Source organism: Engystomops pustulosus, chromosome 6 (assembly GCF_040894005.1).
Source record: "Engystomops pustulosus chromosome 6, aEngPut4.maternal, whole genome shotgun sequence".
In the NCBI taxonomy this organism is placed as follows: domain Eukaryota; kingdom Metazoa; phylum Chordata; class Amphibia; order Anura; family Leptodactylidae; genus Engystomops; species Engystomops pustulosus.
Genome location: NC_092416.1, coordinates 2,479,238 through 2,503,055, shown reverse-complemented (window position 1 = coordinate 2,503,055; position 23,818 = coordinate 2,479,238). Strand labels below are relative to the sequence as shown.

The 23,818-nt window shown below is 53.9% G+C and overlaps 1 protein-coding gene across 7 annotated transcripts in view; it reads left to right on the top strand.

The window, feature by feature from the left end:
• The window catches only part of POU2F2 (POU class 2 homeobox 2), a 189,115-nt gene extending 166,932 nt beyond the window's left edge, over positions 1 to 22,183 (top strand). For 6 of the 7 annotated variants that reach the window (XM_072113747.1, XM_072113749.1, XM_072113745.1 and 3 more), the window contains 7 exons: positions 11,190 to 11,331; positions 11,409 to 11,557; positions 11,638 to 11,814; positions 15,934 to 15,997; positions 18,989 to 19,151; positions 19,509 to 19,582; positions 21,625 to 22,183. In XM_072113747.1, the coding sequence (XP_071969848.1) occupies positions 11,190 to 11,331; positions 11,409 to 11,557; positions 11,638 to 11,814; positions 15,934 to 15,997; positions 18,989 to 19,151; positions 19,509 to 19,582; positions 21,625 to 21,908 (1,053 nt within the window). In that variant the 3' untranslated portion in view covers positions 21,909 to 22,183. The remainder of the gene's footprint in view (positions 1 to 11,189; positions 11,332 to 11,408; positions 11,558 to 11,637; positions 11,815 to 15,933; positions 15,998 to 18,988; positions 19,152 to 19,508; positions 19,583 to 21,624) is intronic. The other variant, XM_072113750.1, reaches the window with a different exon arrangement.
• The last annotated feature ends 1,635 nt before the right edge of the window (positions 22,184 to 23,818 follow it).

The following is a 23,818-nucleotide window of genomic DNA, read 5'->3' as shown; positions in this document are numbered from 1 at the left end:
CCCTATAGAGAGGCCACACATATACATTGTGCACCCTATACAGAGGCCACACATATACATTGTGCACCCTATACAGAGGTCACGCATATACATTGTACACCCTATACAGAGGCCACGCATATACATTGTACACCCTATACAGAGGCCACGCATATACATTGTACACCCTATAGAGAGGCCACACATATACATTGTGCACCCTATACAGAGGCCGCACATATACATTGTGCACCCTATACAGAGGCCGCACATATACATTGTACACCCTATACAGAGGCCGCACATATACATTGTACACCCTATACAGAGGCCACGCATATACATTGTACACCCTATACAGAGGCCACGCATATACATTGTACACCCTATACAGAGGCCACACATATACATTGTACACCTTATACAGAGGCCACACATATACATTGTACACCCTATACAGAGGCCACACATATACATTGGGCACCCTATACAGAGGCCACACATATACATTGTGCACCCTATACAGAGGCCACACATATACATTGTACACCCTATACAGAGGCCACACATATACATTGTATACCCTATACAGAGGCCACACATATACATTGTATACCCTATACAGAGGCCACACATATACATTGTGCACCCTATACAGAGGCCACACATATACATTGTGCACCCTATACAGAGGCCACACATATACATTGTACACCCTATAGAGAGGCCACACATATACATTGTACACCCTTTACAGAGGCCACACATATACATTGTGCACCCTATACAGAGGCCACACATATACATTGTGCACCCTATACAGAGGCCACACATATACATTGTGCACCCTATACAGAGGCCACACATATACATTGTACACCCTATACAGAGGCCACACATATACATTGTGCACCCTATACAGAGGTCACACATATACATTATACACCCTATACAGAGGCCACGCATATACATTGTACACCCTATACAGAGGCCACACATATACATTGTACACCCTATACAGAGGCCACACATATACATTGTGCACCTTATACAGAGGCCACACATATACATTGTACACCCTACACAGAGGCCACACATATACATTGTGCACCCTATACAGAGGCCACACATATACATTGTACACCCTATACAGAGGCCACACATATACATTGTGCACCCTATAGAGAGGCCACACATATACATTGTGCACCCTATACAGAGGCCACACATATACATTGTACACCCTATAGAGAGGCCACACATATACATTGTGCACTCTATACAGAGGTCACGCATATACATTGTACACCCTATACAGAGGTCACGCATATACATTGTACACCCTATACAGAGGTCACGCATATACATTGTACACCCTATACAGAGGTCACACATATACATTGTGCACCCTATACAGCCTATACAGAGGCCACACATATACATTGTACACCCTATAGAGAGGCCACACATATACATTGTGCACTCTATACAGAGGTCACGCATATACATTGTGCACCCTATACAGAGGCCACGCATATACATTGTGCACCCTATACAGAGGTCACACATATACATTGTGCACCCTATACAGAGGCCACACATATACATTGTACACCCTTTACAGAGGCCACACATATACATTGTACACCCTTTACAGAGGCCACACATATACATTGTGCACCCTATACAGAGGCCACACATATACATTGTACACCCTATACAGAGGCCACACATATACATTGTGCACCCTATACAGAGGCCACACATATACATTGTGCACCCTATACAGAGGCCACACATATACATTGTACACCCTATACAGAGGCCACACATATACATTGTGCACCCTATACAGAGGCCACGCATATACATTATACACCCTATACAGAGGCCACACATATACATTGTACACCCTATACAGAGGCCACACATATATATTGTGCACCCTATACAGAGGCCACGCATATACATTGTGCACCCTATACAGAGGCCACGCATATACATTGTGCACCCTATACAGAGGCCACGCATATACATTGTGCACCCTATACAGAGGCCACACATATACATTGTGCACCCTATAGAGAGGCCACACATATACATTGTGCAACATATACAGAGGCCACACATATACATTGTACACCCTATACAGAGGTCACACATATACATTATACACCCTATACAGAGGCCACACATATACATTGTGCACCCTATACAGAGGCCAGGCATATACATTGTGCACCCTATACAGAGGCCACGCATATACATTGTGCACCCTATACAGAGGCCACGCATATACATTGTGCACCCTATACAGAGGCCACACATATACATTGTGCACCCTATAGAGAGGCCACACATATACATTGTGCAACATATACAGAGGCCACACATATACATTGTACACCCTATACAGAGGTCACACATATACATTATACACCCTATACAGAGGCCACACATATACATTGTGCACCCTATACAGAGGCTTGCACCCCCCGCCATCATGTAGGATTCTCTGCTCACCTGCACCAAAAGTTGCAGCACCTCTTGGTGTCTCTCCATCTCCGGTGTGTACTGGTCAGTTTCCCTGGAGCTTTCTCCGTCCTCTTAGCACCTGGAAGTGGTAACTAATTTGTCCTGGTGAATAAATTAGAGCCTGAAGCTCGTACCTGAGTGAGGTCATACCCTGAGCGAGGTCTTACCCAGAGCGGGGTCACACCCAGAGCGGGGTCACACCCAGAGCGGGGTCACACCCAGAGCGGGGTCACACCCAGAGCGGGGTCACACCCAGAGCGAGGTCACACCCAGAGCGAGGTCACACCCTGAGCGAGGTCACACCCTGAGCGAGGTCACACCCTGAGCGAGGTCACACCCAGAGCGAGGTCACACCCAGAGCGAGGTCACACCCTGAGCGAGGTCACACCCTGAGCGAGGTCACACCCAGAGCGAGGTCACACCCAGAGCGAGGTCACACCCTGAGCGAGGTCACACCCTGAGCGAGGTCACACCCAGAGCGAGGTCACACCCAGAGCGAGGTCACACCCTGAGCGAGGTCACACCCTGAGCGAGGTCACACCCAGAGCGAGGTCACACCCAGAGCGAGGTCACACCCAGAGCGAGGTCACACCCAGAGCGAGGTCACACCCTGAGCGAGGTCTTACCCTGAGCGAGGTCTTACCCTGAGCGAGGTCATACCCAGAGCGAGGTCTTACCCTGAGCGAGGTCATACCCAGAGCGAGGTCATACCCAGAGCGAGGTCATACCCAGAGCGAGGTCATACCCAGAGCGAGGTCATACCCAGAGCGAGGTCTTACCCTGAGCGAGGTCATACCCTGAGCGAGGTCATACCCTGAGAGAAGAATTACAATCTGTAATCTGTAAGAACTCGTCTATGTCTTGTTATCTGTAAACCTCCATGAGCTCTTTCCTCCATCGCCTCTTCCCACCCTGAATCTTGTGGTGGCCTTCAGAAAAGATGGCCCCATTGTAGGTGCTGCGGCTTTTCACCCCCCACACCCTGCCCTGCGGCACCCACTAAGCGGATCATCAGCAGCAGGGGCTCCATGTAGCACAGCTGGTAGGCACAGAGCACCAGAACCAGAACCGGCCAGCCAATAGCACAGCAGCAGCTACATCTGAGCTCCTGAAATGTAAGTGATCACAGCCAGAGACTTACCACAAGTCAGGAGGAACCAGAACCAAGGATCCAGTGGTAGCCAGAACCGGGCAGCCTATGTGCCGGTACCAGGCAAAAGTGGAGCTACCGGCAGTGTCTCTTCTGCCAAACCAGCAGCAGCCGCAGCACAGCAACACTGTCAGCCCAGGCCCCTCGTGTACTACCCCCTATGCACCGGCCCCTCGTGTACTACCCCCTATGCACCGGCCCCACGTGTACTACCCCCTATGCACCGGCCCCTCGTGCACTACCCCCTATGCACCGGCCCCACGTGTACTACCCCCTATGCACCGGCCCCTCGTGTACTACCCCCTATGCCCCGGCCCCTCGTGTACTACCCCCTATGCACCGGCCCCTCGTGTACTACCCCCTATGCCCCGGCCCCTCGTGTACTACCCCCTATGCACCGGCCCCTCGTGTACTACCCCCTATGCCCCGGCCCCTCGTGTACTATCCCCTATGCACCGGCCCCTCGTGTACTACCCCCTATGCCCCGGCCCCTCGTGTACTACCCCCTATGCACCGGCCCCTCGTGTACTACCCCCTATGCACCGGCCCCTCGTGCACTACCCCCTATGCCCGGGCCCCTCGTGTACTACCCCCTATGCCCCGGCCCCTCGTGTACTACCCCCTATGCACCGGCCCCTCGTGTACTACCCCCTATGCACCGGCCCCTCGTGTACTACCCCCTATGCACCGGCCCCACGTGTACTACCCCCTATGCACCGGCCCCTCGTGCACTACCCCCTATGCCCCGGCCCCTCGTGTACTACCCCCTATGCCCCGGCCCCTCGTGTACTACCCCCTATGCACCGGCCCCTCGTGTACTACCCCCTATGCACCGGCCCCTCGTGTACTACCCCCTATGCACCGGCCCCTCATGTACTACCCCCTATGCCCCGGCCCCTCGTGTACTACCCCCTATGCCCCGGCCCCTCGTGTACTACCCCCTATGCACCGGCCCCTCGTGTACTACCCCCTATGCCCCGGCCCCTCGTGTACTACCCCCTATGCCCCGGCCCCTCGTGTACTACCCCCTATGCACCGGCCCTACGTGTACTACCCCCTATGCACCGGCCCCTCGTGTACTACCCCCTATGCACCGGCCCCTCGTGTACTACCCCCTATGCACCGGCCCCTCGTGTACTACCCCCTATGCACCGGCCCTTCGTCTACTACCCCCTATGCACCGGCCCCTCGTGTACTACCCCCTATGCACCGGCCCCACGTGTACTACCCCCTATGCACCGGCCCCTCGTGTACTACCCCCTATGCACCGGCCCCTCGTGTACTACCCCCTATGCACCGGCCCCTCGTGTACTACCCCCTATGCACCGGCCCCTCGTGTACTACCCCCTATGCACCGGCCCCTCGTGTACTACCCCCTATGCACCGGCCCCTCGTGTACTACCCCCTATGCACCGGCCCCTCGTGTACTACCCCCTATGCACCGGCCCCTCGTGTACTACCCCCTATGCACCGGCCCCTCGTGTACTACCCCCTATGCACCTGCCCCTCGTGCACTACCCCCTATGCACCTGCCCCTCGTGTACTACCCCCTATGCACCGGCCCCTCGTGTACTACCCCCTATGCACCGGCCCCACGTGTACTACCCCCTATGCACCGGCCCCTCGTGCACTACCCCCTATGCCCCGGCCCCTCGTGTACTACCCCCTATGCCCCGGCCCCTCGTGTACTACCCCCTATGCCCCGGCCCCTCGTGTACTACCCCCTATGCACCGGCCCCTCGTGTACTACCCCCTATGCACCGGCCCTACGTGTACTACCCCCTATGCACCGGCCCCTCGTGTACTACCCCCTATGCACCGGCCCCTCGTGTACTACCCCCTATGCACCGGCCCCTCGTGTACTACCCCCTATGCACCGGCCCTTCGTCTACTACCCCCTATGCACCGGCCCCTCGTGTACTACCCCCTATGCACCGGCCCCACGTGTACTACCCCCTATGCACCGGCCCCTCGTGTACTACCCCCTATGCACCGGCCCCTCGTGTACTACCCCCTATGCACCGGCCCCTCGTGTACTACCCCCTATGCACCGGCCCCTCGTGTACTACCCCCTATGCACCGGCCCCTCGTGTACTACCCCCTATGCACCGGCCCCTCGTGTACTACCCCCTATGCACCGGCCCCTCGTGTACTACCCCCTATGCACCGGCCCCTCGTGTACTACCCCCTATGCACCGGCCCCTCGTGTACTACCCCCTATGCACCTGCCCCTCGTGCACTACCCCCTATGCACCTGCCCCTCGTGTACTACCCCCTATGCACCGGCCCCTCGTGTACTACCCCCTATGCACCGGGGGGTACATGAATTACATGCATTATCGCAATGTTCATACAAATGTACACCCACCGGGACGTAGCCGGACAGGTGTATGTGATGGCCGCAGTGTATGTGTCTGGGGATGTATATGGCAGTAGTGTATGTGTCTGGGGATGGAGATGGCGGTAGTACAAGTGTCTGGGGATGGATTTGGCGGTAGTACACGTGTCTGGGGATGGATATGGCGGTAGTACACGTGTCTGGGGATGGATATAGCGCTAGTACATGTGTCTGGGGATGGAGATGGCGGTAGTACATGTGTCTGGGGATGGAGATGGCGGTAGTACACGTGTCTGGGGATGGAGATGGCGGTAGTACACGTGTCTGGGGATGGAGATGGCGGTAGTACACGTGTCTGGGGATGGAGATGGCGGTAGTACACGTGTCTGGGGATGGAGATGGCGGTAGTACACGTGTCTGGGGATGGAGATGGCGGTAGTACACGTGTCTGGGGATGGATATAGCGCTAGTACATGTGTCTGGGGATGGAGATGGCGGTAGTACATGTGTCTGGGGATGGAGATGGCAGTAGTACACGTGTCTGGGGATGGAGATGGCGGTAGTACACGTGTCTGGGGATGGATATGGCGCTAGTACACGTGTCTGGGGATGGAGATGGCGGTAGTACACGTGTCTGGGGATGGATATGACGGTAGTACACGTGTCTTGGGATGGAGATGGCGGTAGTACACGTGTCTGGGGATGGAGATGGCGGTAGTACACGTGTCTGGGGATGGATATGGCGCTAGTACACATGTCTGGGGATGGATATGGCGGTAGTACACGTGTCTGGGGATGGAGATGGCGGTAGTACACGTGTCTGGGGATGGATATGGCGCTAGTACACGTGTCTGGGGATGGAGATGGCGGTAGTACACGTGTCTGGGGATGGATATGGCGGTAGCACACGTGTCTGGGGATGGATATAGCGGTAGTACAAATGGCTGGGGATGGAGATGGCGGTAGTACACGTGTCTGGGGATGGAGATGGCGGTAGTAAACGTGTCTGGGGATGGATATAGCGGTAGTACACGTGGCTGGGGTTGGTTATAGCGGTAGTACACGTGTCTGGGGATGTATATGGCGGTAGTACACGTGTCTGGGGATGGAGATGGCGGTAGTACACTTGTCTGGGGATGGAGATGGCGGTAGTGTATGTGTCTGGGGATGGAGATGGCGGTAGTACACGTTTCTGGGGATGGAGATGGCGCTAGTACACGCGTCTGGGGATGGAGATGGCGGTAGTACACGTGTCTGGGGATGGAGATGGCGGTAGTACACGTGGCTGGGGTTGGTTATAGCGGTAGTACGCGTGTCTGGGGATGGATATGGCGGTAGTACATGTGTCTGGGGATGAAGATGGCGGTAGTACACGTGTCTGGGGATGGAGATGGCGGTAGTACACGTGTCTGGGGATGGAGATGGCGGTAGTACACGTGTCTGGGGATGGAGATGGCGCTAGTACACGTGTCTGGGGATGGAGATGGCGGTAGTACACGTGTCTGGGGATGGAGATGGCGGTAGTACACGTGTCTGGGGATGGAGATGGCGGTAGTACACGTGTCTGGGGATGGAGATGGCGGTAGTACACGTGTCTGGGGATGGCGGTAGTACACGTGTCTGGGGATGGAGATGGCGGTAGTACACGTGTCTGGGGATGGAGATGGCGGTAGTACACGTGTCTGGGGATGGAGATGGCGGTAGTACACGTGTCTGGGGATGGAGATGGCGGTAGTACACGTGTCTGGGGATGGCGGTAGTACACGTGTCTGGGGATGGAGAGGGCGGTAGTACACGTGTCTGGGGATGGAGAGGGCGGTAGTACACGTGTCTGGGGATGGAGATGGTGGTAGTACACGTGTCTGGGGATGGAGATGGCGGTAGTACAAGTGTCTGGGGATGGAGATGGTGGTAGTACACGTGTCTGGGGATGGAGATGGCGGTAGTACACGTGTCTGGGGATGGAGATGGTGGTAGTACACGTGTCTGGGGATGGATATAGCGCTAGTACATGTGTCTGGGGATGGAGATGGCGGTAGTACATGTGTCTGGGGATGGAGATGGCAGTAGTACACGTGTCTGGGGATGGAGATGGCGGTAGTACACGTGTCTGGGGATGGATATGGCAGTAGTACACGTGTCTGGGGATGGAGATGGCGGTAGTACACGTGTCTGGGGATGGATATGGCGGTAGTACACGTGTCTGGGGATGGATATGGCGGTAGTACACGTGTCTGGGGATGGAGATGGCGGTAGTACACGTGTCTGGGGATGGAGATGGCGGTAGTACACGTGTCTGGGGATGGAGATGGCGGTAGTAGACGCGTCTGGGGATGGAGATGGCGGTAGTACACGTGTCTGGGGATGGAGATGGCGGTAGTAGACGCGTCTGGGGATGGAGATGGCGGTAGTACACGTGTCTGGGGATGGAGATGGCGGTAGTAGACGCGTCTGGGGATGGAGATGGCGGTAGTAGACGCGTCTGGGGATGGAGATGGCGGTAGTACACGTGTCTGGGGATGGAGATGGCGGTAGTACACGTGTCTGGGGATGGATATAGCGGTAGTACACGTGTCTGGGGATGGAGATGGCGGTAGTACACGTGTCTGGGGATGGATATAGCGCTAGTACACGTGTCTGGGGATGGAGATGGCGGTAGTACACGTGTCTGGGGATGGATATGGCGCTAGTACACGTGTCTGGGGATGGAGATGGCAGTAGTACACGTGTCTGGGGATGGATATGACGGTAGTACACGTGTCTTGGGATGGAGATGGCGGTAGTACACGTGTCTGGGGATGGAGATGGCGGTAGTACACGTGTCTGGGGATGGATATGGCGCTAGTACACGTGTCTGGGGATGGATATGGCGGTAGTACACGTGTCTGGGGATGGAGATGGCGGTAGTACACGTGTCTGGGGATGGATATGGCGCTAGTACACGTGTCTGGGGATGGAGATGGCGGTAGTACACGTGTCTGGGGATGGAGATGGCGGTAGTACACGTGTCTGGGGATGGATACGGCGGTAGCACACGTGTCTGGGGATGGATATAGCGGTAGTACAAATGGCTGGGGATGGAGATGGCGGTAGTACACGTGTCTGGGGATGGAGATGGCGGTAGTAAACGTGTCTGGGGATGGATATAGCGGTAGTACACGTGGCTGGGGTTGGTTATAGCGGTAGTACACGTGTCTGGGGATGTATATGGCGGTAGTACACGTGTCTGGGGATGGAGATGGCGGTAGTACACTTGTCTGGGGATGGAGATGGCGGTAGTGTATGTGTCTGGGGATGGAGATGGCGGTAGTACACGTTTCTGGGGATGGAGATGGCGCTAGTACACGCGTCTGGGGATGGAGATGGCGGTAGTACACGTGTCTGGGGATGGAGATGGCGGTAGTACACGTGTCTGGGGATGGCGGTAGTACACGTGTCTGGGGATGGAGAGGGCGGTAGTACACGTGTCTGGGGATGGAGATGGCGGTAGTAGACGTGTCTGGGGATGGAGAGGGCGGTAGTACACGTGTCTGGGGATGGATATGGCGGTAGTACACGTGTCTGGGGATGGATATAGCGCTAGTACATGTGTCTGGGGATGGAGATGGCGGTAGTACACGTGTCTGGGGATGGAGATGGCGGTAGTACACGTGTCTGGGGATGGAGATGGTGGTAGTACACGTGTCTGGGGATGGATATAGCGGTAGTACATGTGTCTGGGGATGGAGATGGCGGTAGTACACGTGTCTGGGGATGGAGAGGGCGGTAGTACACGTGTCTGGGGATGGAGATGGCGGTAGTAGACGTGTCTGGGGATGGAGAGGGCGGTAGTACACGTGTCTGGGGATGGATATGGCGGTAGTACACGTGTCTGGGGATGGATATAGCGCTAGTACATGTGTCTGGGGATGGAGATGGCGGTAGTACACGTGTCTGGGGATGGAGATGGCGGTAGTACACTTGTCTGGGGATGGAGATGGTGGTAGTACACGTGTCTGGGGATGGATATAGCGGTAGTACATGTGTCTGGGGATGGAGATGGCAGTAGTACACGTGTCTGGGGATGGAGATGGCGGTAGTACACGTGTCTGGGGATGGAGATGGCGGTAGTACATGTGTCTGGGGATGGAGATGGCGGTAGTACATGTGTCTGGGGATGGATATGGCGGTAGTACATGTGTCTGGGGATGGAGATGGCGGTAGTACACGTGTCTGGGGATGGATATAGCGGTAGTACATGTGTCTGGGGATGCATATAGCGGTAGTACATTGTCTGGGGATGGATATAGCGGTAGTACACGTGTCTGGGGATGGAGATGGCGGTAGTACACGTGTCTGGGGATGGAGATGGCGGTAGTACAAGTGTCTGGGGATGGAGATGGTGGTAGTACACGTGTCTGGGGATGGAGATGGCGCTAGTACACGTGTCTGGGGATGGATATAGCGGTAGTACATGTGTCTGGGGATGGATATAGCGGTAGTACACGTGTCTGGGGATGGAGAGGGCGGTAGTACATGTGTCTGGGGATGGAGATGGCGGTAGTACACGTGTCTGGGGATGGAGATGGCGGTAGTACATGTGTCTGGGGATGGAGATGGCGGTAGTACACGTGTCTGGGGATGGATATGGCGGTAGTACACGTGTCTGGGGATGGAGATGGCGGTAGTACACGTGTCTGGGGATGGAGATGGCGGTAGTACAAGTGTCTGGGGATGGAGATGGTGGTAGTACACGTGTCTGGGGATGGAGATGGCGGTAGTACACGTGTCTGGGGATGGAGATGGCGGTAGTACACGTGTCTGGGGATGGAGATGGCGCTAGTACACGTGTCTGGGGATGGATATAGCGGTAGTACATGTGTCTGGGGATGGATATAGCGGTAGTACACGTGTCTGGGGATGGAGAGGGCGGTAGTACATGTGTCTGGGGATGGAGATGGCGGTAGTACACGTGTCTGGGGATGGAGATGGCGGTAGTACATGTGTCTGGGGATGGAGATGGCGGTAGTACACGTGTCTGGGGATGGATATAGCGGTAGTACATGTGTCTGGGGATGGAGATGGCGGTAGTACACGTGTCTGGGGATGGATATGGCGGTAGTACACGTGTCTGGGGATGGAGATGGCGGTAGTACACGTGTATTGCTGCTATGGCACTTACCTGATGAGGGTGACGCTGTCTTCCAGGGGGACGTCGGCCTGGCTATGGGGAAGCTGTATGGAAACGATTTCTCTCAGACGACCATCTCCCGGTTTGAGGCCCTTAACCTGAGTTTCAAGAACATGTGCAAGCTGAAGCCTCTGCTGCAGAAGTGGCTGAGTGACGCAGGTAAGTGCCCGGGGTCCTGCACCCGCACCTCCCCTCCAGGATGACTAAGGGTAACCCCACTATCCTCTGCTACCCAGAGACCATGTCGGTGGACAGCACCCTGCCCAGCCCCAACCCCCTGAGCAGTCCTGGCGGGGGCTACGAGGGGCTTCCTGGCCGGAGACGCAAGAAACGCACCAGCATCGAGACCAACGTGCGCTACGCCCTGGAGAAGAGCTTCATCGCGGTAAGGGACTGTTCACACTACACCAGGATTGGGGGTGCACAGCAGGTAGGTCCTCATCTATTTATTACCACCTCTTCCAGAACCAGAAACCTACCTCTGAGGAGATCCTCGTGATCGCGGAGCAGCTGAACATGGAGAAGGAAGTGATCCGCGTCTGGTTCTGTAACCGCCGGCAGAAGGAGAAGCGCATCAACCCCTGCAGCAGCATGCCCCTGATCCCCAGCCAGAGCAAGGGGCAGCTGTACGGGGCCCACATGGTGAGAGCCCCTCCCTGTATACAGCATAGCCCCTGATCCCCAGCCAGAGCAAGGGGCAGCTGTACGGGGCCCACATGGTGAGAGCCCCTCCCTGTATACAGCATAGCCCCTGATCCCCAGCCAGAGCAAGGGGCAGCTGTACGGGGCCCACATGGTGAGAGCCCCTCCCTGTATACAGCATAGCCCCTGATCCCCAGCCAGAGCAAGGGGCAGCTGTACGGGGCCCACATGGTGAGAGCCCCTCCCTGTATACAGCATAGCCCCTGATCCCCAGCCAGAGCAAGGGGCAGCTGTACGGGGCCGACATGGTGAGAGCCCCTCCCTGTATACAGCATAGCCCCTGATCCCCAGCCAGAGCAAGGGGCAGCTGTACGGGGCCCACATGGTGAGAGCCCCTCCCTGTATACAGCATAGCCCCTGATCCCCAGCCAGAGCAAGGGGCAGCTGTACGGGGCCCACATGGTGAGAGCCCCTCCCTGTATACAGCATAGCCCCTGATCCCCAGCCAGAGCAAGGGGCAGCTGTACGGGGCCCACATGGTGAGAGCCCCTCCCTGTATACAGCATAGCCCCTGATCCCCAGCCAGAGCAAGGGGCAGCTGTACGGGGCCCACATGGTGAGAGCCCCTCCCTGTATACAGCATAGCCCCTGATCCCCAGCCAGAGCAAGGGGCAGCTGTACGGGGCCCACATGGTGAGAGCCCCTCCCTGTATACAGCATAGCCCCTGATCCCCAGCCAGAGCAAGGGGCAGCTGTACGGGGCCCACATGGTGAGAGCCCCTCCCTGTATACAGCATAGCCCCTGATCCCCAGCCAGAGCAAGGGGCAGCTGTACGGGGCCGACATGGTGAGAGCCCCTCCCTGTATACAGCATAGCCCCTGATCCCCAGCCAGAGCAAGGGGCAGCTGTACGGGGCCCACATGGTGAGAGCCCCTCCCTGTATACAGCATAGCCCCTGATCCCCAGCCAGAGCAAGGGGCAGCTGTACGGGGCCCACATGGTGAGAGCCCCTCCCTGTATACAGCATAGCCCCTGATCCCCAGCCAGAGCAAGGGGCAGCTGTACGGGGCCCACATGGTGAGAGCCCCTCCCTGTATACAGCATAGCCCCTGATCCCCAGCCAGAGCAAGGGGCAGCTGTACGGGGCCCACATGGTGAGAGCCCCTCCCTGTATACAGCATAGCCCCTGTTCCCCAGCCAGAGCAAGGGGCAGCTGTACGGGGCCCACATGGTGAGAGCCCCTCCCTGTATACAGCATAGCCCCTGATCCCCAGCCAGAGCAAGGGGCAGCTGTACGGGGCCCACATAGTGAGAGCCCCTCCCTGTATACAGCATAGCCCCTGATCCCCAGCCAGAGCAAGGGGCAGCTGTACGGGGCCCACATGGTGAGAGCCCCTCCCTGTATACAGCATAGCCCCTGATCCCCAGCCAGAGCAAGGGGCAGCTGTACGGGGCCCACATGGTGAGAGCCCCTCCCTGTATACAGCATAGCCCCTGATCCCCAGCCAGAGCAAGGGGCAGCTGTACGGGGCCCACATGGTGAGAGCCCCTCCCTGTATACAGCATAGCCCCTGATCCCCAGCCAGAGCAAGGGGCAGCTGTACGGGGCCCACATGGTGAGAGCCCCTCCCTGTATACAGCATAGCCCCTGATCCCCAGCCAGAGCAAGGGGCAGCTGTACGGGGCCCACATGGTGAGAGCCCCTCCCTGTATACAGCATAGCCCCTCACTATCCCTGTATACAGCATAGCCCCTCACTATCCCTGTATACAGCATAGCCCCCTCGCTGTCCCTGTATACAGCATAGCCCCTCACTGTCCCTGTATACAGCATAGCCCCCTCGCTGTCCCTGTATACAGCATAGCCCCTCACTATCCCTGTATGCAGCATAGCCCCTCACTGTCCCTGTATACAGCATAGCCCCCTCACTGTCCCTGTATACAGCATAGCCCCCTCGCTGTCGCTGTATACAGCATAGCCCTCTCGCTATCCCTGTATACAGCATAGCCCCCTCACTGTCCCTGTATACAGCATAGCCCCCTCGCTGTCGCTGTATACAGCATAGCCCTCTCGCTATCCCTGTATACAGCATAGCCCCCTCACTGTCCCTGTATGCAGCATAGCCCCCTCACTGTCCCTGTATACAGCATAGCCCCCTCACTGTCCCTGTATACAGCATAGCCCCCTCACTGTCCATGTATACAGCATAGCCCCCTCACTACCCCTGTATACAGCATAGCCTCCTCACTACCCCTGTATACAGCATAGCCCCCTCACTGTCCCTGTATACAGCATAGCGCCTCACTGTCCCTGTATACAGCATAGCCCCCTCACTGTCCCTGTATACAGCATAGCCCCCTCACTGTCCCTGTATACAGCATAGCCCCCTCACTGTCCCTGTATACAGCATAGCCCCCTCACTGTCCCTGTATATAGCATAGCCCCCTCACTGTCCCTGTATACAGCATAGCCCCCTCACTATCCCTGTATACAGCATAGCCCCCTCACTATCCCTGTATACAGCATAGCCCCCTCACTGTCCCTGTATACAGCATAGCCCCCTCACTGTCCCTGTATACAGCATAGCCCCCTCACTGTCCCTGTATACAGCATAGCCCCCTCGCTGTCCCTGTATACAGCATAGCCCCCTCACTGTCCCTGTATACAGCATAGCCCCCTCACTGTCCCTGTATACAGCATAGCCCCCTCACTGTCCCTGTATACAGCATAGCCCCCTCACTGTCCCTGTATACAACATAGCCCCCTCACTGTCCCTGTATACAGCATAGCCCCCTCACTGTCCCTGTATACAGCATAGCCCCCTCACTGTCCCTGTATGCAGCATAGCCCCCTCACTGTCCCTGTATACAGCATAGCCCCCTCACTGTCCCTGTATACAGCATAGCCCCCTCACTGTCCCTGTATACAGCATAGCCCCCTCACTGTCCCTGTATACAGCATAACCCCCTCACTGTCCCTGTATACAGCATAACCCCCTCACTGTCCCTGTATACAGCATAACCCCCTCACTGTCCCTGTATACAGCATAGCCCCCTCACTGTCCATGTATACAGCATAGCCCCTCACTGTCCCTGTATACAGCATAGCCCCCTCGCTGTCCCTGTATACAGCATAGCCCCCTCACTATCCCTGTATACAGCATAGCCCCCTCACTGTCCCTGTATACAGCATAGCCCCCTCACTGTCCCTGTATACAGCATAGCCCCCTCACTGTCCCTGTATACAGCATAGCCCCCTCACTATCCCTGTATACAGCATAGCCCCCTCACTGTCCCTGTGTACAGCATAGCCCCCTCACTGTCCCTGTATACAGCATAGCCCCCTCACTGTCCCTGTGTACAGCATAGCCCCCTCACTACCCCTGTATACAGCATAGCCCCCTCACTGTCCCTGTATACAGCATAGCCCCCTCACTGTCCCTGTATACAGCATAGCCCCCTCAGTGTCCCTGTATACAGCATAGCCCCCTCACTGTCCCTGTATACAGCATAGCCCCCTCAGTGTCCCTGTATACAGCATAGCCCCCTCACTGTCCCTGTATACAGCATAGCCCCCTCACTGTCCCTGTATACAGCATAGCCCCCTCACTGTCCCTGTATACAGCATAGCCCCCTCACTGTCCCTGTATACAGCATAGCCCCCTCACTGTCCATGTATACAGCATAGCCCCCTCACTGTCCCTGTATGCAGCATAGCCCCCTCACTGTCCCTGTATGCAGCATAGCCCCCTCACTGTCCATGTATACAGCATAGCCCCCTCACTACCCCTGTATACAGCATAGCCCCCTCACTGTCCCTGTATACAGCATAGCCCCCTCACTGTCCCTGTATACAGCATAGCCCCCTCACTGTCCCTGTATACAGCATAGCCCCCTCACTGTCCCTGTATACAGCATAGCCCCCTCACTATCCCTGTATACAGCATAGCCCCCTCACTGTCCCTGTATGCAGCATAGCCCCCTCACTGTCCCTGTATACAGCATAGCCCCCTCACTGTCCCTGTATACAGCATAGCCCCCTCACTGTCCCTGTATACAGCATAGCCCCCGCTGTTGTGTCCTGTTGTCTCTCATCCTCCTCTCTTGTATCTGCTCCAGGTGTCTCCCCCGGTGTCTGCCCCCGCGCTCACCTCCCAGGCTTCCAGTAATCTCAGCACAACAGGTAATGAGACCCCAACTCTCTGATCCCGTGTGACCCCACTATTACAGGTCCCTATACACCGAGGACTGTCCCTGTGTCTTATACTGGTCCCTATACACCGAGGACTGTCCCTGTGTCTTATACTGGTCCCTGTATACTGAGGACTGTCCCTGTGTCTTATAGTGGTCCCTATACACCGAGGACTGTCCATGTGTCTTATACTGGTCCCTATACACCGAGGACTGTCCACGTGTCTTATACTGGTCCCTATACACTGAGGACTGTCCGTGTGTCTTATACTGGTCCCTATATACTGAGGACTGTCCGTGTGTCTTATACTGGTCCCTATACACCGAGGACTGTCCCTGTGTCTTATACTGGTCCCTATATACTGAGGACTGTCCATGTGTCTTATACTGGTCCCTATATACTGAGGACTGTCCCTATGTCTTATACTGGTCCCTATACACTGAGGACTGTCCGTGTATCTTATACTGGTCCCTATATACTGAGGACTGTCCATGTGTCTTATACTGGTCCCTATACACTGAGGACTGTCCATGTGTCTTATACTGGTCCCTATACACCGAGGACTGTCCCTGTGTCTTATACTGGTCCCTATACACCGAGGACTGTCCATGTGTCTTATACTGGTCCCTATACACCGAGGACTGTCCATGTGTCTTATACTGGTCCCTATATACTGAGGACTGTCCGTGTGTCTTATACTCGTCCCTATACACTGAGGACTGTCCGTGTGTCTTATACTGGTCCCTATATACTGAGGACTGTCCCTGTGTCTTATACTGGTCCCTATACACTGAGGACTGTCCCTGTGTCTTATACTGGTCCCTATACACTGAGGACTGTCCGTGTGTCTTATACTGGTCCCTATACACTGAGGACTGTCCGTGTGTCTTATACTGGTCCCTATATACTGAGGACTGTCCCTGTGTCTTATACTGGTCCCTATACACTGAGGACTGTCCCTGTGTCTTATACTGGTCCCTATACACTGTGGACTGTCCGTGTGTCTTATACTGGTCCCTATACACTGAGGACTGTCCGTGTGTCTTATACTGGTCCCTATATACCGAGGACTGTCCATGTGTCTTATACTGGTCCCTATACACCGAGGACTGTCCATGTGTCTTATACTGGTCCCTATACACCGAGGACTGTCCATGTGTCTTATACTGGTCCCTATACACCGAGGACTGTCCATGTGTCTTATACTGGTCCCTATACACCGAGGACTGTCCATGTGTCTTATACTGGTCCCTATACACCGAGGACTGTCCATGTGTCTTATACTGGTCCCTATACACCGAGGACTGTCCATGTGTCTTATACTGGTCCCTATACACCGAGGACTGTCCATGTGTCTTATACTGGTCCCTATACACCGAGGACTGTCCATGTGTCTTATACTGGTCCCTATACACCGAGGACTGTCCATGTGTCTTATACTGGTCCCTATACACCGAGGACTGTCCATGTGTCTTATACTGGTCCCTATACACTGAGGACTGTCCATGTGTCTTATACTGGTCCCTATACACTGAGGACTGTCCATGTGTCTTATACTGGTCCCTATACACCGAGGACTGTCCGTGTGTCTTATACTGGTCCCTATACACCGAGGACTGTCCGTGTGTCTTATACTGGTCCCTATACACTGAGGACTGTCCATGTGTCTTATACTGGTCCCTATACACCGAGGACTGTCCATGTGTCTTATACTGGTCCCTGTATAATTTGAGGACTGTCCATGTGTCTTATACTGGTCCCTGTATAATTTGAGGACTGTCCATGTGTCTTATACTGGTCCCTATATACTGAGGACTGTCCATGTGTCTTATACTGGTCCCTGTATAATTTGAGGACTGTCCATGTGTCTTATACTGGTCCCTATATACTGAGGACTGTCCATGTGTCTTATACTGGTCCCTATACACTGAGGACTGTCCATGTGTCTTATACTGGTCCCTGTATAATTTGAGGACTGTCCCTGTGTCTTATACTGGTCCCTATATACTGAGGACTGTCCATGTGTCTTATACTGGTCCCTATACACCGAGGACTGTCCATGTGTCTTATACTGGTCCCTATACACCGAGGACTGTCCATGTGTCTTATACTGGTCCCTATACACCGAGGACTGTCCATGTGTCTTATACTGGTCCCTATACACCGAGGACTGTCCATGTGTCTTATACTGGTCCCTATACACCGAGGACTGTCCATGTGTCTTATACTGGTCCCTATACACCTAGGACTGTCCATGTGTCTTATACTGGTCCCTATACACCGAGGACTGTCCATGTGTCTTATACTGGTCCCTATACACTGAGGACTGTCCATGTGTCTTATACTGGTCCCTATATACTGAGGACTGTCCATGTGTCTTATACTGGTCCCTATACACTGAGGACTGTCCATGTGTCTTATACTGGTCCCTATACACCGAGGACTGTCCGTGTGTCTTATACTGGTCCCTATACACCGAGGACTGTCCGTGTGTCTTATACTGGTCCCTATATACTGAGGACTGTCCCTGTGTCTTATACTGGTCCCTATACACTGAGGACTGTCCATGTGTCTTATACTGGTCCCTATACACTGAGGACTGTCCATGTGTCTTATACTGGTCCCTGTATAATTTGAGGACTGTCCATGTGTCTTATACTGGTCCCTGTATAATTTGAGGACTGTCCATGTGTCTTATACTGGTCCCTATATACTGAGGACTGTCCATGTGTCTTATACTGGTCCCTGTATAATTTGAGGACTGTCCATGTGTCTTATACTGGTCCCTATATACTGAGGACTGTCCATGTGTCTTATACTGGTCCCTGTATAATTTGAGGACTGTCCCTGTGTCTTATACTGGTCCCTATATACTGAGGACTGTCCATGTGTCTTATACTGGTCCCTGTATAATTTGAGGACTGTATCCGTCATGCTGATACAATTGGGATGTGATTTGGGATTTTCTTTTCCTTCATTCAGTGACTACCTTACCTTCCGCTATGGGGTCTCTTATACATCCCCGTCCACCCTCCAACACAGCGCCCCCTTCTGCCACCCCCCCACCAAGCAACAGCACAAGTGCAAGTCCCCAGAGCAGCACCCACTCCGGGCTCAGCCTGACCGGACTCAGCCCCAACGCAGGGTAAGTACTGGACCGCTCCATAAGGGGGGCCCTCTGTGCACGCGGGGGGCTCTCTGTGCACGCGGGGGGCTCTCTGTGCACGCGGGGGGCTTTCTGTGCACGCGGGGGGCTCTCTGTGCGCAGGGGTGGGGCTCTCTGTGCGCGCGGGGGGCTCTCTGTGCGCAGGGGCGGGGCTCTCTGTGCGCGCGGGGGGCTCTCTGTGAACCCTGCAGGAATAATGCACCCCAGGCCATGGACCTGTCCTCTCTCTCGCTACTTCCTGGGGGTCTCTGGTGTATATTGATGGCCGTGCTGCAGGACTCCGCACATTATGATGTATTATGTCTTTCCCCTCTTATCCATCTTTTGGTCTTGCAGGGGCACGGTGCTCGGGGTCAGCCCAGGGTTGAACTCAGCCCTCATGGCTGGAAACCCACTTGCCACCATACAAGGTTTGTAGTCGGGTGTCAGCTCCTCTGACTCTCACCGCATGCGCCATCACACTACATTCGTATTGGTGGACTGTGACGTTTCCATGATATCACCGCTATATACCATGTCTATCAGAAAAGATGGCTGCCGTCCCCTACAGAGCCCAGTAATCCTCAGCAAGGCCACCAGGGGGCGCTGATAATGTCCTATTACTCATAGTGTTAAAGGGAATGTATCATCAGAGAATTTCCAATTAAAGTAAATTTTTATGGTGAATAGATAAATATCTAAGAATTTGTTGTGATTTAAAAATCCTTGTAATAGTCTGAAATTTCCTGTTCTGTAGAAACCACTTCTCATCAGTTGTCTTATTAGCAGAGCTTGCCTCCATCCCCTCCCTGCACAGGTCACAGAGCATGCCCACTACACTCTGCAGTAGGAGTCTATGGATGATGTCACAGCTCCTCCCCCTCCCTTCAGAATGACCTCTGCACAGGTCACAGAGCATGCCCACTACACTCTGCAGTAGGAGTCTATGGATGATGTCACAGCTCCTCCCACCCCCTTCAGAATGACCTCTGCACAGGTCACAGAGCATGCTCACTACACTCTGCAGTAGAAGTCTATGGATGATGTCACAGCTCCTCCCCCTCCCTTCAGAATGACCTCTCCACAGGTCACAGAGCATGCCCACTACACTCTCTAGTAGGAAGTCTATGGATGATGTCACAGCTCCTCCCCCTCCCTTCAGAATGACCTCTCCACAGGTCACAGAGCATGCCCACTACACTCTCTAGTAGGAAGTCTATGGATGATGTCACAGCTTCTCCCCCTCCCTTCAGAATGACCTCTCCACAGGTCACAGAGCATGCCCACTACACTCTGCAGTAGGAGTCTATAGATGATGTCACAGCTCCTCCCCCTCCCTTCAGAATGACCTCTGCACAGGTCACAGAGCATGCCCACTACACTCTGCAGTAGAAGTCTATGGATGATGTCACAGCTCCTCCCCCTCCCTTCAGAATGACCTCTCCACAGGTCACAGAGCATGCCCACTACACTCTGCAGTAGGAGTCTATATAGATGATGTCACAGCTCCTCCCCCTCCCTTTAGAATGTCCTCTCCACAGGTCACAGAGCATGCCCACTACACTCTGCAGTAGGAGTCTATGGATGATGTCACAGCTCCTCCCCCTCCCTTCAGAATGACCTCTCCACAGGTCACAGAGCATGCCCACTACACTCTCTAGTAGGAAGTCTATGGATGATGTCACAGCTCCTCCCCCTCCCTTCAGAATGACCTCTCCACAGGTCACAGAGCATGCCCACTACACTCTGCAGTAGGAGTCTATATAGATGATGTCACAGCTCCTCCCCCTCCCTTCAGAATGACCTCTCCACAGGTCACAGAGCATGCCCACTACACTCTGCAGTAGGAGTCTATATAGATGATGTCACAGCTCCTCCCCCTCCCTTTAGAATGTCCTCTCCACTGGTCACAGAGCATGCCCACTACACTCTGCAGTAGGAGTCTATGGATGATGTCACAGCTCCTCCCCCTCCCTTCAGAATGACCTCTCCACAGGTCACAGAGCATGCCCACTACACTCTCTAGAAGGAAGTCTATGGATGATGTCACAGCTCCTCCCCCTCCCTTCAGAATGTCCTCTCCACAGGTCACAGAGCATGCCCACTACACTCTCTAGTAGGAAGTCTATGGATGATGTCACAGCTCCTCCCCCTCCCTTCAGAATGACCTCTCCACAGGTCACAGAGCATGCCCACTACACTCTGCAGTAGGAGTCTATATAGATGATGTCACAGCTCCTCCCCCTCCCTTCAGAATGACCTCTCCACAGGTCACAGAGCATGCCCACTACACTCTGCAGGAGGAGTCTATATAGGTGATGTCACGCTGGTGTATAGCGGACCCTCTGGTTGGTGCTGGGTATTACTGGGGTCAGTCTGCAGGGGCGTCACCATTGCTGTACATTTCCTGCGCTGATTCCTGTTGGATTTGTGCGGTTCTCATCTTGTAATGTCTTTTCCTTGTGTCTTCCAGCTCTGACCAGTGGTGGCTCTCTGCCGCTCTCCGGTCTTGATGCCAGCGGTAACCTCGTCCTTGCCAGCGGCTCCAACATCTCCAATGCTCCCGGCCTGGTGAGCTCTCCGCTCTTCCTGAACCCCGGAGGTCTCCCTCTCCTGGGCTCCGGCCTGGGGCGCATGGCCTCTGCTGGTGGGACGCCCAGTCTGTCTCCAGCCTCCAGCACTTCTTCTGGTGAGGCTGGGATCCCCACCCTACAGCACAGCCCCGGGGGCTCCCAGCACAGCGGAGAGAGCGACTGAAAGAGGAAACCATCTCTCCCCCCCTTCAACCTCCACCAGCACCCAGGCCGAGGGCTCCCGGATACTTCAGGGGGGTAGAGCTGTGAGTACTTTTTACATGGTGTTGCCTCTTTCCCCCTCAACCCTCCAAGCGAAGACGTGAAATGTGTGGAGGGGGGGAATGGAACCAAAACCAAGAACCAAAAACTAATTCCTAAACCAAATAAGAACCAAAAAAAAAAAACAAACCTCGGAAATACTTCAGAGAAACCAAAAATATGCTGCACCCTAATAGGGGTGCGCAGCGCTCCCCAACCAAAGGAATTCCTAAAGACTGAAGCCCCCCTGCTCCCTCGTGTTAGTCCTAGGTGCCCTTGTAGTTACTGATGGGGCGAGTCCAGGGGGGCAGGGAGATCCTCCCAGCTCCTTCCTCCTGTCGCTTTATGAATGTCACATGGGAGGAGTCCGCTAATGGGGTGGGGCTGATGGGCCAGAGACCCTCTGATGATGCCCATGGCCCCGCCCCCTTCTACACCAAATACCAAAATAACAGCTTTATCCAAAGCCTAACACATCTCTAGAACCTCAGAGCCGCTCTGTGTCCACGTGTGACCTCCACAATCACACACATAGGTTTATTTATAGCCCCCCCCCCCCTTATTTATTTACAAGACGCCCCCGTCACCCACATCTAGACTTCCCGCTCCGGCTCTGGATGTGGTTACAAAACTTTTATTCGTTTTTTGCTGAGCTGACGGAAAAAAAATTCTAAAAGTTTTCCCCTTTCCGACGGATGTTTTTTTATAAGATCTTTTATAAAGAGAAGTTGGTATTTTTCCTTTTTTTTGTTATTCCCCCCCCCCCCTTACTGTACCAAATATTTATATCCCCTCCCCCCCCCCCAGCAGCTTTCTAGACTCCGCCTCTTTTCTGCGTTCCCCGCCCCCTTTCTCTTCCTATTTATTTATTTATGATGCTGCCATTTTTTTTTTGTCATGGGATTATATTTCCAGGATCACGTGTTTCCGTGGATGGACAAAAAAAAAAACAAGCAAACCAAAAAAAAAAAAATTTAAACCAAAACAGACACAAAGGAGAAACCAAAAAAAAAAAAACCAAACAAACCAAAAAACTTTTTGTTCTTTGCTAACGCTGTGCCAAAGTACAGACTCTGAGTGTTGGCAGAGTGACGATATATACCAAGAAATAGAGTTACCAAAAATCTCCTGTTCCCCCTCCTTGTGACCCCGGCATCCCGTGGACATTGGTGCGGGTGCGGGGCGCGTCTTTCTCTGTCTTATATACCTCATCTCAAGAAGCCGATATTATTTAGAAAAAGTTACAAAAGGAAACTCAAGGAGGAAAAAGTTACTGAAACCAAAAAAATAACCTAAGACTTGGGGGGGCGAGGCGCCCGGAGCTCAGACTGTCCCTCCCGCGCCCCCTCCCCCCCCACACCCCAAAAAAGAAAAGCTTTAACGGCCTCTTTGAAAAAAAAAACTTCTCATTTTATTTTTATTTTTTCTCATTTTATTTCTGGATGTTACAAAAACATTTTTTTTTCTCTCTGTGCCAAAGTATTAAAAAAAAAAAGTTATGAACTTTAAAAAAAAAAACTTCAGAGAAAGCGCCATGGAGGGGGGAACAAATCGTATACCAAAAAAAAATTGTCCACGTCGCGTGGAGAAGGACAGAACCTGAAACCTGAATGAAAGAAAAAGAGAGAAACAAGACCAAAAAAAAACCAAGTGAAACGATTCTCTACTTTTTCTTTTTTTCTTTGAATAATTTTTTATTTCTACTGTTTTTTTTTTGTTTTTTTTTTAGCTGTTGTTCTTTTTTGGAAATGTGAACTTTGAACTTTCTTAAAGGGACATGGGCCTCATTATAGCTTTAGCTTTTAGATGTGATGGAAAAAATAAAAAAAAAAA